Source organism: Alternaria incomplexa, assembly GCF_024043165.1.
Source record: "Alternaria incomplexa strain BMP 0042 chromosome Unknown scaffold_11, whole genome shotgun sequence".
NCBI lineage: Eukaryota > Fungi > Ascomycota > Dothideomycetes > Pleosporales > Pleosporaceae > Alternaria > Alternaria incomplexa.
The window spans coordinates 809450-822298 of NW_026249860.1; the positions used below are offsets into that span (position 1 = coordinate 809450).

The 12849-nt window shown below is 52.8% G+C and overlaps 4 protein-coding genes across 4 annotated transcripts; 1 reads left to right on the forward strand and 3 right to left on the reverse strand.

Annotated features, from left to right (window-relative positions):
* Window positions 1–1191: 1191 nt before the first annotated feature.
* J4E90_007678 (uncharacterized protein) lies at window positions 1192–6514 on the forward strand (the record flags this gene model as incomplete). Its single annotated transcript, XM_051437211.1, has 5 exons — window positions 1192–1397; window positions 1470–1863; window positions 1915–2897; window positions 3065–4009; window positions 4855–6514. The coding sequence occupies 5 exons, from the start codon at window positions 1192–1194 to the stop codon at window positions 6512–6514; spliced, it is 4188 nt and encodes a 1395-aa protein (XP_051288957.1).
* A 108-nt stretch (window positions 6515–6622) lies between these two features.
* J4E90_007679 (uncharacterized protein) lies at window positions 6623–7614 on the reverse strand (the record flags this gene model as incomplete). Its single annotated transcript, XM_051437212.1, has 2 exons — window positions 6623–7201; window positions 7315–7614. The coding sequence occupies 2 exons, from the start codon at window positions 7612–7614 to the stop codon at window positions 6623–6625; spliced, it is 879 nt and encodes a 292-aa protein (XP_051288958.1).
* A 446-nt stretch (window positions 7615–8060) lies between these two features.
* On the reverse strand, window positions 8061–10083 carry J4E90_007680 (uncharacterized protein; the record flags this gene model as incomplete). Its single annotated transcript, XM_051437213.1, has 2 exons — window positions 8061–9693; window positions 9749–10083. 2 exons carry the CDS (start codon window positions 10081–10083, stop codon window positions 8061–8063), a joined length of 1968 nt encoding a protein of 655 aa, XP_051288959.1.
* A 574-nt stretch (window positions 10084–10657) lies between these two features.
* Window positions 10658–12335, reverse strand: MRP3 (Component of pyruvate dehydrogenase complex, mitochondrial; the record flags this gene model as incomplete). Its single annotated transcript, XM_051437214.1, has 4 exons — window positions 10658–11770; window positions 11820–12043; window positions 12115–12161; window positions 12235–12335. The coding sequence occupies 4 exons, from the start codon at window positions 12333–12335 to the stop codon at window positions 10658–10660; spliced, it is 1485 nt and encodes a 494-aa protein (XP_051288960.1).
* Window positions 12336–12849: the final 514 nt, after the last annotated feature.

Here is a 12849-nt window from a genome sequence, read left to right on the forward strand (position 1 = left end):
GCTCCCATTCACGAATATTGTTGCGAACAAGCAGAACCAGAGCACGATCCTGATCAGACGGGGCATGTATTCGAAGACACGGTCCAAGATTCCGACAACGATGGACACTCGGCTCTCTATTACGATTGCGATGCGAGCTGCTAGATTTAAGAGGGCCCCCGGAAGCCATCGAATGAATTGAATGGGCAGCCGGATGCAGCTATTGTCGTGCTGCCATAGTGGGGTTCTGCTGTCTAGGTTCCGGCCGACGAGCGATCTTTGTTCGTTGTTCTCAACATTCTCGGGGTTCAATGCTATAACATCGTGGCGCAATCCTACCGAGTCGGTGTACGATGCCGTGATATTGTGGAATACTGTAATATCGCGGTGCACTGTTGCGACGTCGTCCGGGGATAAATCTGGTGACGACCAAGGATATACATATTCTTCAGGAGAGGTTTGGGCAGACCCCCACCTAAGTTGCATCAGCTCATCATAATTGTAAGCTGCGCAATGGTTGACGAACTCGGACTGTGTATCCATTTGTGTGTTGGGCAGCTTCGAGGCAGTTCAGCTCCAATGGGAAGTTCTGCGACATTGACAAAGCTACAATCTAGTAGCCTGGAGCGATTTCTTGAACAATTCTTCGGATAATGGCCAGAGCGCATGCAGTTCGTACTGTAGCTGCGCTCTTGGTGGGTACTCTTGCAATCGCCTTTAGGACTACTATGTGCGCAATGCTAAGTAAGATAGCCTTCGACGGAATACGAATAGCTGAGGATGACGCTCCATGTATGCATCTGCAAGGTTATTACCGCCCCCAAATCATTCGTTCCGTTGGGAACTCAGCTCTGCTTTCCACCAATCAAAAACATTCTGACTGCAGGAGCTGAGGGCTGTGTTGTCGCCCAGCTTCATAGCAGCAGCATCCTTTATCAGCTCCCATCTACAGGAGCTTCACGCTATTTTTGATCGAGAATGGCTGAAGTGCTCGCTATATTCGGGCTGGTGTCTAACATCTTATCGTTCATCGACTTTGGCATCAAATTCGTCTCTGGGACTCGGAGCGTGCGCGATTCTCTCCACGGCACCACTACGGAAATTCGAGAACTTGAGCTTATTGTGGAACATGTCGAAAGATATCATGGGCAAGTTCAGAGGCAGCAATCGTCTGGTCAACAGCTGTCTGCAGATGAAAGAGGCATCTTGAGCATGGTACAACATTGTCGTCAGATAGGCGAAGAGTTACACAAGGCTATCGACCGGCTACATGTGCGGGAAGGCCGCTCAAAGACTTTGGAAAGTAGTCGCGTCCTTTTTCAAGGTCTCTGGAACCAGCGCGATCTCGTTTCTCTACAAACAAGGCTTGAGGCGCTAGATAAGCGAATTCGGTTGCATGTTAAATTCGTTATTCAGAGGTACGTGAGCACGAAGTGTGAGAGCGTGCCTGGCTGTTCTTACCAACGCACTCTGACTGACTTGTCTTCTAGTGATTATCACTCTGCACTGTCAGGAAAACTAGATGTTCTGCAGAAGGCTCAAGATGCCCTGGCCATCAACTACGACGCCAAGTTGGACCAAATTCGAGGCGAAATACTCACTCTCGTAGCACAGGATCGTACGAGCGAGGGCTCCACGCAGATGGCGCAATTAGCTAGTCTAAAGACCAAGTTTGACGCACTTGGAAAAGAGCATATGGCATGCACTAAACAAACTGCTGTCATAAGAAGTCTCTACTTTCCAGCACTGCGCAGACGATGGGGTCAAATCCCAAAAGCCGACAAAGCGTCGAACATGTGGATCTTCGACGCTTCGTTGACCCCGTTCACAACTTGGTTAGACAGCACGGATAGAGATGATGCGCTCTTCTGCATCACAGGAAGGGTAATACCATTCTGCTCAGTTTCTGAATTTACACTAACGTAGTTAATGTAGGCAGGCAGCGGCAAATCAACCCTGATGAAATTCGTCTCTGAACACCCTGGTACCTTGGAATGTCTTCAAGGATGGGCCGGCACGACTGAACTCTGCACAGCAAGCTACTACTTCTGGAATCAAGGCTACGAAATGCAAAAGAGCCAAATGGGGCTATTCCAATCGCTTTTGTACCAGATACTCAAATCTTTACCCAGACTCATCGAGGTGGTCTGTCCAAGTCGTCTCGAGCACGAGGAATGGGATGCAGAAGAACTGAAAGCTACATTTGCCCGCCTGGCTAACCAGAAGGACTTGGAAGTCAAGTTCTGCTTCTTCATCGACGGTTTGGACGAATACAACGGGGCTGAAGAGGACGTTGTCAGCGCCCTGAAATTTCTTTCTGCATCCAAAGACATCAAGATCTGCGCTTCGACGCGGCCTCGCTCGGTTTTTGAGAAGTTCTTCAATGACCAGTCACGCACGTTCGACATCAAAGACTTTACCAAAAGGGATATGGGACGCCATGTTAAGCGCCAACTCGCAGACAATGAGAATTTTCGACGTCTGGAGGATGGCGACTTCACTTGCGGAACGATGATGAAGGAGATTGCAGACCTTGCCCAAGGCGTATGGTTATGGGTCTTCCTTATTACTCGTGACCTTGTGCATGCAGTCAATCGAGATGAGGGTGTCGCAATGTTATGGAAGATCGTCAACCTATTTCCGGCAGATCTGGAAGCCTACTTCGAGCGTATTCTGAGAGCCGTCAAGCCACAGTATCTTGAAGAGATGTCGCAGATCTTCTTGATAACAGTCGACGAACTACAACCGCTCCCGCTTTACGCTTTCTCGCTATTGGAAAGCGAACGTAAAAGCCTCAGCTATGCCGCTAACGCCCCCGTGCGGCCTCTTCGTGACGATGACTTGAAAAGCAAGTATCCTAAGTGGAAGTCATTGATCCAGAACAGATGCAGTGATCTGCTTGTTGTGAATAATGAAGAGTAAGTCCAGCTCACGGCTATTCATTAAGATGTTAGACTATCCGATAGTCTTTTGCAGAATGTGTGCGTCTCCCCGCGTTGCACAAGAACTATGCGAAGTACGTCAGGCTTGTCCTGAGTACATGAATGTCTACAAGATGCTCTTACTAACTGCGTCGTCAACTTAGACATCCCCTCTTCCTTAGTCACCCAGTCGACTTCCTTCACCGGACCGTTCGCGACTTCTTACAGGACAATTACTACTCGCAGCTACAAGCCAACCTGAAGGGCGAATTCAGCTCCATGTCCGCCTTATGCAGAATGTGTCTTGTCATGCTGAAATCACTTCCGGATGTCGACTTCAAAGCACCACGTTCGATCAACAAAGTCATCGGACTAACGGACGAGCTACTCTATTACGCATATGAGACGGAGCGGAGCGATCAAACTCCCATTTCGTCCCTGGTAAAGGTGCTGGACGAAGTAGATCGCGTTAATACTCACCACGCACGCGATGTCAGAAATCACTGGACGCACGCCCGGGACGAAGTCGGCGAACTAGGGCTTGATGTTTATCGAGAGGGTGACAAGTATAATTTTCTTGCACTAACCGTGCAAGCCCGTCTCGTCAAGTACGTTCGTGCAAAGTTGGACGCAAATCCAAACAACGTACGCAAAGGCGGACGTCCGTTACTCGACTACGCGCTCCGCCCGCGTCGCATTACACCCATGAGTATGCCCTACCACTCCAAACGCGATGATCCCAGTGTGAATGTGGATATGGTACGGCTTCTCCTCGAACGTGAGGCGGATCCTAATCAGCCTGTTCATCTGAATGACGGCCAGTCAGTGTGGCAGCTCTTCCTTATTTCGATGTGCGAGGCCCTACTACGTGTCCGCAAGGGTGGTACAAAGCCTTCAGCGAGCCTTACGAGCGCTTGGTACCAAAGTTGCACACTGCTCATTCAACATGGAGCCCGAAGGAATCCTCATTTGTTCGATAGCAGATTGGAAGCTACGGATGGTAGTGTCTTGAAATATCTCTTTGGGCCTGCTAGAGCAGATGCTCTGAAAGCACTTCTCGCTGAGAAGGAGCGAGAGGATGAGCAGGCAAAGAGATCGTGTATGGTTATGTAGCAGCCTGCAGCCTGCATCAGTATGATACCTAACGAAATTTGGCAAGATTCTGACGCAATGTAATCTCCTGGGCGGTTCATCCGTATTGGCCTCTGCAAGTACGTAGGTGTCCAAGATTCCACTCGCATAGGGTGCTAATCTCGGGTGGACGAGGGGAGAAATCGACCATTCCCGTGTTTGAAGCTTGGTCTCATCAGTGGACCCAAGCTTCGCGCCTTCGTCGTCTTGGCATGCTACTACCGCCACCAGGGGTGAGTACAATTTGTGTCGCACTATTCCAGGTAGAAGCACACAGTACTTTAGGAAGTTTTTAACATGTTAACAATTAACAGGTGTATGCAGCGGAATGTGACATCTCTAGTCAACACAAGATTGAGCAATCAAGATCTAGCTGTACCGAGCGGGCCAATGAGAGGGACACTACGTATGCAGGGGTCCGGCCTACCTTCCCCGAAGTTTAGCGAGCTTAAGGCTGACAGACTGGCCGTTCGTCCTCCAAACTGTCTCGCAACATTCCCTGCGTCTTCTTTGAAACATGCTATTCGAGCCGCTAAGAATCTTCGCAAAACGAGTTGGAGCGACGTCTTCATGTTTGTCATCCTAGCTAGACGTCGCTCTCGCTATGCAGCCAGAAGCCAACACACCGAATCAACACGTGATTGCAAAAGCTGCGTACCAACCTGTAAGAGGTGTTGTACGGAGGAAGTCTAAATCAGGGTGCGGAACCTGCAAGTAAGTGGACTCCCCTGTTCAATGACACGGTACTCAACCGATTGGCTGTTTGTTCTGCAGCGATCTGGGTAGAGATCTGTTCCTATGGACGCTTACCGACATCGACTAGAGCGCGAAGAGTCAAGTGCGACGAAACCAAGCCTGTATGCTCTCGCTGTCGCTCCACTGGTCGGACATGCGAGGGCTACGGACTGTGGGGTGGCGGAGGGAACACCTACGTTGAAAGATACGGCCTGGTGTCAACATCGATCCAGAAGCCTCCAACCAAAATCTTGGGTGTCGAGGAACTCAGGTATCTACAGTTATACAGGATCCGCATCGTTCACACAACTTCCGGTTGGTTTGCTTCGAAGTTCTGGAACTCGATCGTGCTACCAGCAGCGTCGTCAGAACCGGCTGTTCTCCATGCTGCTGTTGCGCTGAGCGCTGCGCACAGATGCAGTTTCGATTCGGCACAAGCTCCGGATGAGAGGGAAAAGTTCATGCTTCAACAGTATGGCAAAGCAATCCAGTCGCTACAGCCGCTGTTGCGATGTGGAGACAAAGCCTCAGTCACAATCATATTGGTCACCTGTCAGTTATTTACCTTACTTGAATACCTCCGCGGGCAATACCAATTGGCCGAATCACACTTACGGAACGGTCTAAAGGTCCTGATGAACATGACCACGAAGAAAGATCGCTCGCACGATGGCGTCCTCGTAATCAAGCCGGCATCATATGAAAAGAGCATCGACCAAGGCATCGTGCGCAGCTTCGCGACCCTACATATGCAAAATAATCTGTTCGGTTCCGGTCTGGAAGATCTCGATATATTCCTTCAGCCGATGGAAAACACAATACCATACCCTACTTTTACGACTGTCGAGGAGGCGAAGGACACTCTTGATGTGCTATTGCACGGCATTGTTCTCACAGCACAACAATATCGAAAGATGGGGCCAGGCACTAAAGACGAGATTGCTGCGGTTACAGCAGGAAAAGAGGAGATCACGACTTCTCTTGCGATGTGGTACGATACGTATCTGAGTACACTTCCCTCGGTTGACAAACTAGCCTTAGCTGCTGGGAGGAAGCCAGATGAACTGTGGGCGTTCGGCGGGAAGACGCCGCCAGCAAAGCTTCCAACGTGCCGCGAACCATCAGTCCTCAAATTGCTACTCATGTATCATGCCATGGCGCGCATAATGTGCGGCTGTCTGCAAGTGCACTCTCAGCAGCACTACGAAGCGTATACGCCAACGTTTCTCACGATACTTGTGCATGCCATACACATCTTCGAAGAGTACACCTTAGCGAAATCTATACCCGATAACGTCAACCTCCACGATTCGATTGGCGAATACGGCTTTATCGCGCCTTTATATTACACGGCTATCAAGTGTCGATACCATCGCATCCGCCTCCATGCTATTCGGCTCCTGCGGGTGATCCCGCTGAAGGAAGGAACGTGGGATTCTTTCACGGCAGCTAATATCGCGGAGACAGTTATGGAGCTTGAAGAACAGGATGCTTGCTATGGGGATAACGCTGGAGACGGCTTCTCTCTCTCAGAAATACCCAATTTGGAAGATCCGTATAGCTGGTCTTTGATGCCGGAGCATAACATGTTCCAAGATGTGGAAGCAACGACAAGAGGAGACCTCACGAACGAAGTCGTCGTCACATGCAGAAGACGGCGACTCGACGGTAGCCCGGAAGTCATTACGTTTCACGCCAATCCCAAAGACAGGCACAAGACTGACAAAGAAAGACATTCTTATACCTGAAGGGGACCATTACAACTCAAGAACATCTCATGCAAACCCAAAACCACCCAATCCAGCGCATCCGCTTTCTCCTCCCTAGAGCTCCCATCCCTCCATCTCTCGCTGCGTTCAGGCCCATAACTCCTCGCCCAACTCTCTATCCTTGGATAACTCACTCCCCATACCCAACACACCCACAGGTTCATAGTACCGGCCACTCAGCACGCCGTCCGCAGTCGCCGCCCAAACTCCGTTCTTGATCCCTTCCTCCAACGACCCACATCTCTTCGGCGCTATCTCTCTCGCCAGATATTTGATCTGCTCATCACCTCCTTCCACGCCTTTATTGAAGATTTCTGTCAAAACGTCGCCGGGATGGATCGCCACACTAAGGATCTGTGGGTAAGATAATGCGTATTGGTGCACGTAGACCGCGTTGGCTAATTTGGATTGCGTGTACTTGTTCACGCCTGACAGATTAGGTTGCGAGGATTTCGACGTGTCAAACGCGATGCCGCCGGTTGGTAGCGCGGCGGCGTGAGCGTGGCCTCGCGAGCTGACAGATATGACGCGGAGTGTTGAGCCCGTGGTTTCGACAGTGGAAAGCAAGGTTGGTGTGAGGAGCTTTAGGAGGAGGGCATGGCCGACGTGGTTCGTCCCGAATTGCAGTTCGTGGCCTTGAAGTGTAGTACCGGGGTGACCGCCCATCTATCGTCAAAGAAGGCGAAGATTAGTTATCGCATACATCGACACATGTGCACACAGGAAACCAGACAGAAAGAGATGAGCGACGCTTCAGGGAGAAAAGAGTTAGGACATACGATTCCCGCATTCAGCATCAAAACATCTAATCGGCCTCCACAACCCTCAACCACTTCCCTCGCCGCTCTTGCTACCGAGTCAAAACTCGCTAGATCGCATTCTACGAATCGAACATCGACGGTTGGTGCGGCGGCTTTGATTTCAGCAACAGCAGCATGGCCGCTTGCGACGTTACGGGCGGCGATCCAGATCTGTGCTGGGTTTAGGGTGGCGAGGGAGAGGGCAGTGGCTTTTCCTATGCCGCTGTTTGCGCCGGTTATCAGGATGACTTTGGAGAGGAGAGATGGTGTAGCCGCCATGGTTACGTGGATCAAGGCGAAGAAGTGTAGGAAAGCAAGAGTCGGAGTATTGGGGCCAAATAGTTGGAAGGTGGATGTGGCGCATGGGACATATGGTGTGTTGCCGTTCTGTTATCTATTGCTCCCGTTTTCGAGTTTCCGATTTATCCCCCGTTGTTCCAAAAGAGATCTTGTGCATTTCCACAATGCGTATGATTCGTTGATGTTTTCCGTGGTTAAGGCGTCCCGGATGTCAGACTGCGGAGGGGCAAAGGCACCGAGACTCCGATGTAGCGGTACGACATGCTCCGGGAAGCGACAATGAGCTTTCCATGATGGTTAGTGAGGAATGAGTTCCAGCTGTTCTTCGATAGTATAGTAAATAGCAGTCCAACCCACCGGTCTTCATGAAAGCAAGACTCAAGCAAATGTCATCCCAGAGCATAGCTCTCACCACCTCCTCGCCATCAACTCACCCTACACAACCTCCCATCCTGCGTAACAATCCCCTCCCTCTTCCCCCCATCCAAATCCCTAATCTCCCACTCATCACTCCCCACGCCTCCAATCGCCCAAAACACACCCTCAGGATCCCATTCCCTCTTCACCCTAGCCAACCTCTCATAATTACTCCCAAAGGACGCGTCCTTCCACTCCCAATCCTGCGCATCCCCTTCATTGATATAACTCCCACTACCCGGCGTAACATCCCGCCAACCCTGCATATACGCCTGCAGTCTCTGATGTCTTTCCGTCAGTGCCTCGTGCGATAAGATGGGTGCTTTACCGTCCCAGTGCGCGTTGGATTCGTAGGCTTGTGCGTGGAGGACTGTGGTGCGGAACGCGGGGTTTACGCTGTTGTTTGGGTTTCCCGAGACGTAGAGCGTGGGCGCGTAGTTCATGCCGTGGAAGGTTAGGGAGCCGTTTTCGACGACGTGGCGGATGGCGAGGTGGGAGGTTTCTAGTGTGGAGCGGGTGGAGAAGGTGATGCGGGGGAAGAAGCGGGATGCTATTAGGGTGTGGCCTGTTGTTTCGCCTATTACTCTTTTGGAAAGAGGCGATGCTTCGTTTGTGGAGTCGTCTTCATATGGGAAAGATGGCGTGAGAGAGCGTTTGAGTGTTGGCATGGGTTGTTGGATACCGAGATCATTGAGCTTCTGGAGCAAAGGACGGACAAATCGCCGATATTCGGTGGTAGATTTGTTGGGAACCGAGATACTGACAGTAAATGTAAGACCTGTGCTACTGCTGCTTGGGTAGATGAAGCTGTAACCCAAGCCGCCTGCGTCACAGATGGCGATCGAAAACTCCCAGTACGCGCGCATACCGGCCCAGAAGGTTTCTGCAGAGATTGGAGGCGCACTTGATCCGCGGTCTGGTGTCGTTGAGAAACGAACACTACCTGACGTAATCGGTGTGACCGGGAATGCTTTGACGACAACGGATGTGATGATGCCGAATGTACCTGGTATTTGGTCAGTGACAGGCGGATTCCCTGTTTGCTGGGAGTGATTACCCCCTCCTCCTCCTCTGAAAGCCCAGAACAGGTCTGCATTTTCTCCTTCATGTGCTTCGACTACCCTTCCATCAGCTGTAACAGCAGTGATGGCGAGCACTTGGTCTGCCGCCAGACCATAGTAGCTGGTATAGGCGCTATGTCCACCGCCCTGGAGAAAACCGCCTGCGATTCCTACGGTTGAACCGCCTGCCACAATCATGACCATGTTCTTCTGCCGCATTAGTGTAGATCCCTCAGAAGCCTGGGTACCGGCGGCATAAGCAACAGCTTTTCCTGTATACGAACCAGTTGGTGAGGTGTAGTTCGGATCATACGTCATGCCTTTGAGGTTGTGCGTCCATACACTGAGGGAGTAACCACCGATGGATTTCCCGTTGAAGTCATGACCCGAGTTTTTGATCACAAGGCGAATGTTCTGGTTCCTAGCAAAGTTGACTGCGAGTTGGATGTGTCTCAACGTAGTAGCTCTGACGACGTACTCAGGCCAACCGCCTTGTGAGCAGTTTGAGTTTGGCTGTGAGGTTGGTGTGCATGCGTTCCCGGATGCCCATTGGGACATGATACTAGTCGGATCATCGGCACTGTCGTAGTTAGAACGACACAACAAGAGTCACGTTGCGTTACGAATGAGCTCACTGTAGGTTCATGCCCGCCCAGTTACTCTTGTACTGTTCGCATCTCGCTGCATTGAAGCCCTCACCAGTATAGCAGACGCTGGCAAGCGGTTTCGGCTTCAGTAACACACCACCGAGCGTATCGTTGAAAGAGGTCCAGACATCCTCGCCCGGCCACTCAGCGTCACCCGGGATGATCTTGCAATCAGCAGGCGCCGCAGCTTGTGATGCACTACCAAAGCGCACTGCGTCATTCCGAGCTGCATCCTCGTCAATGAGCTGTTCGCGCTCCCAATCAAAGTTGGTAGCAAAAGTTGCTGCTGAAAAGAGTAAGAAAGAGAGAGTAGTATGAAGCATCTTGGTGAATTTGTGAGTGCCAGTGTATTGAGGGAAGGATGTAGAGCTGCTACAGGCAGGCGCGATGGGACTCAATTTAGGAAAGCACCGCCATCACAACGACACACCGATACCCTTATCGCTCTCACTCACTGTGAAGCCAGCCTGTTTGCTCCCCACACACCCTTCCAATGCCTCGTCTGTGGGGCTATACGAGCATGTGATCTTCGCAGGTGTGGGATGACTGAGCTGTGGTGTTCACCTATTGTCCTGCATATACGTGCCGGCTATATAGCTTACCACCGTCCCGGTTCGCAGAAGTATTTCCAGGCGAGAATCCCGGTCTAGATTTACCATTAGTCCGGGCGTGCAGGGTGATGAACTACGCAACAACAGACGCAAAACGATTCGAAGAAGGGAGATATCTTTTCATACAAGGGGTTATCATGCAATACGACGGTTGGACAAATGATCATGGGGGATAGAAAACGCGCCATCCGCTGTACATAAGATCGTCTGTCCCTGAGATCCAATCTCATCTAGCCCAATAGTAAAGTTACACAGTCGTCCCAAATGCACCGAAAATAGAATCAGATTATAGCATAAGCTCGAGAGGGCTCTCAATGGCCTTCTTGAGCTCGCGCATGAACTCGCCACCGACGGCACCGTCGACAACCTTGTGGTCGAAGCTGCCGGTGATGACAATCTGGTCGTCCCACTCAACGCTCGCTGTACCATCCTCAGCCTGGCCTGGTACTGCGACCTTCCTTGTTGTGCCGATTGCGACGATGCAAGCTTGTGGGGGGTTGATGACGGCGGTGAATCGCTCAACAGCGGGGTTCATTCCCATGTTGGAGATGGTGATGGTTCCGCCCTGGTATTCCTCAGGCTTGAGCTTGCCGTCGCGTGCGCGCTTGCCAAGGTCCTTGATCTGGGATGAGATGGATTGGAGGCCGAGTCCGTTGACGTTCTTGACAATGGGGGTCATGAGACCGACGGGGGTAGAGACAGCGACGGAGACGTCGACAGTGTTGTGCTGGCGGATAATGACCTTACCGCCATCCTCGCGCCAGGATGAGTTGGCAGCGGGGACCTTGCGGGCGGCAACAGCGAGAGCCTTGACAAGCAAGTCGTTGACCGAGAGCTTGTACTCGCCGTTAGCTGAGGCGTTGAGAGCTTCGCGGAGCTTGAGGAGCTTGGAGACGGAGATGTTGGAGGCGACGAAGTAGTGGGGGTTCTGCTGCATGCTCTCGCGGAGACGGGTAGCAATGACCTTGCGCATGCTGGTAGCCTCAACGTCCTCGTACGCGGTAGCGGAGGCGCCAGCAGCGGGGGCAGCACCGGCAGCGGGCTTGTACTTCTCAATGTCCTCCTTGGTGATCTGGCCGCCCTTTCCAGTGCCCTTGATGGAACCGATGGGGACGCCCTTCTCGAGCGCGAGCTTCTTCGCGGCGGGGGAGACGGCGGGCTGGCGCTGGAGAGCGGTCTCTAGGCGGTCGCCGGTGGACTCAGACTCGATGGCGGCGGGCGCAGACTCCTCCTTGGCGGGGGGAGCAGTCTTGGAGCCAGTGTTCGGGGGCTCGCTGGCTTCGGCGGCGTTGCCCTCCTTGGAGGGAGTGTCGGCCTTCTTGTCACCACCGGCGTCCTCGATGGAGAAGCTCTCGAATGCGGAGACGTCCTCGCCCTCCTCAACCATAACAGCGATGGGCTGTGGAAGTCAGCATGGTGCCCTCGAAAGCTTGTGTACCTCGACTTACGCTTCCAACAGCGACGTCCTTCTCGCCAGCGTCGCGGAGGATCTTGGCGATGGTGCCCTCCTCCTGGAACTCAAAGTCCATCTGTGCCTTGTCTGTCTCGATCTCGACGAGGACGTCACCGGGCGCTATTGAGTCGCCAACCTTCTTCTGCCATGCGCCAATGTTTCCGGCGGTCATGGTTGGGGAGAGGGCGGGCATGCTGATAACGCTGTGCGAGGGGTAGGCTGCGGGCTGCGTTAGCAATGCGAAGGCCAGCGGAGTATCTAGTCGCGAGGGACGCGGTGGGAGTGCTCACACTTGGAGGCATAGTAGCGTGCGAGCGCGGACAGGGCTGGTGTGCGTCTGTATACGTGCGTGTCAGCTATGCTCGTCGGAGGATTGTGGGCAATGCCACGCGGGAGTGAAGCTAACGTACGCGGAGCATCTCGAGGTGGGCAGGGCGCCGCGCAGGGCAATTGACCCCCGCGAGCTCAATTGGCTCCCAGCCCGGGACAGCAGAGTTGTGGTTGCGGGCATTGTGTTGGGATGCCGGGCGCTGAGATTTTACTCCAAGCGACGTGAAATGGGGGAAGACGGGCTTGTCGGGCGAGGGCGACAGGCAGACAGAGGTGAGCGAGCTGGAGGCTCAGGCGCTTAGCGGTCAGGGCTGGAGGAGATGGAAGACTGTTCAACGAAAAGTTTAGTGCAGCTGGTTGGAGACCCGGCGACTAGCGTTCTCTCCCGATGAGGGTCTATGCTGGATGCGACATTTCCCGGCAGGACGCGAAGTGTGGCGCTGGGCTGTGGCTGGGGCAGGTGCAAGTGTGGCGCCGCAGTACCCTAGCCTACCGCGCGGCTGGTCCCAGGTACGTAACTAGCCAGGAGGAAAGACACAAAGTGTCATCTCAGAGCACGACTCGCTCAACGCCTGCACAGACTCGCCCGCTGTCCGCTGCTCTGCACTGCACTGCGCCAGTCCGAGTCACCACTGCCGCGCCCTCACTTTTTCCAATCGCTCCTTCTCCGCCATGGTTGCTGAGGAAGTGACATT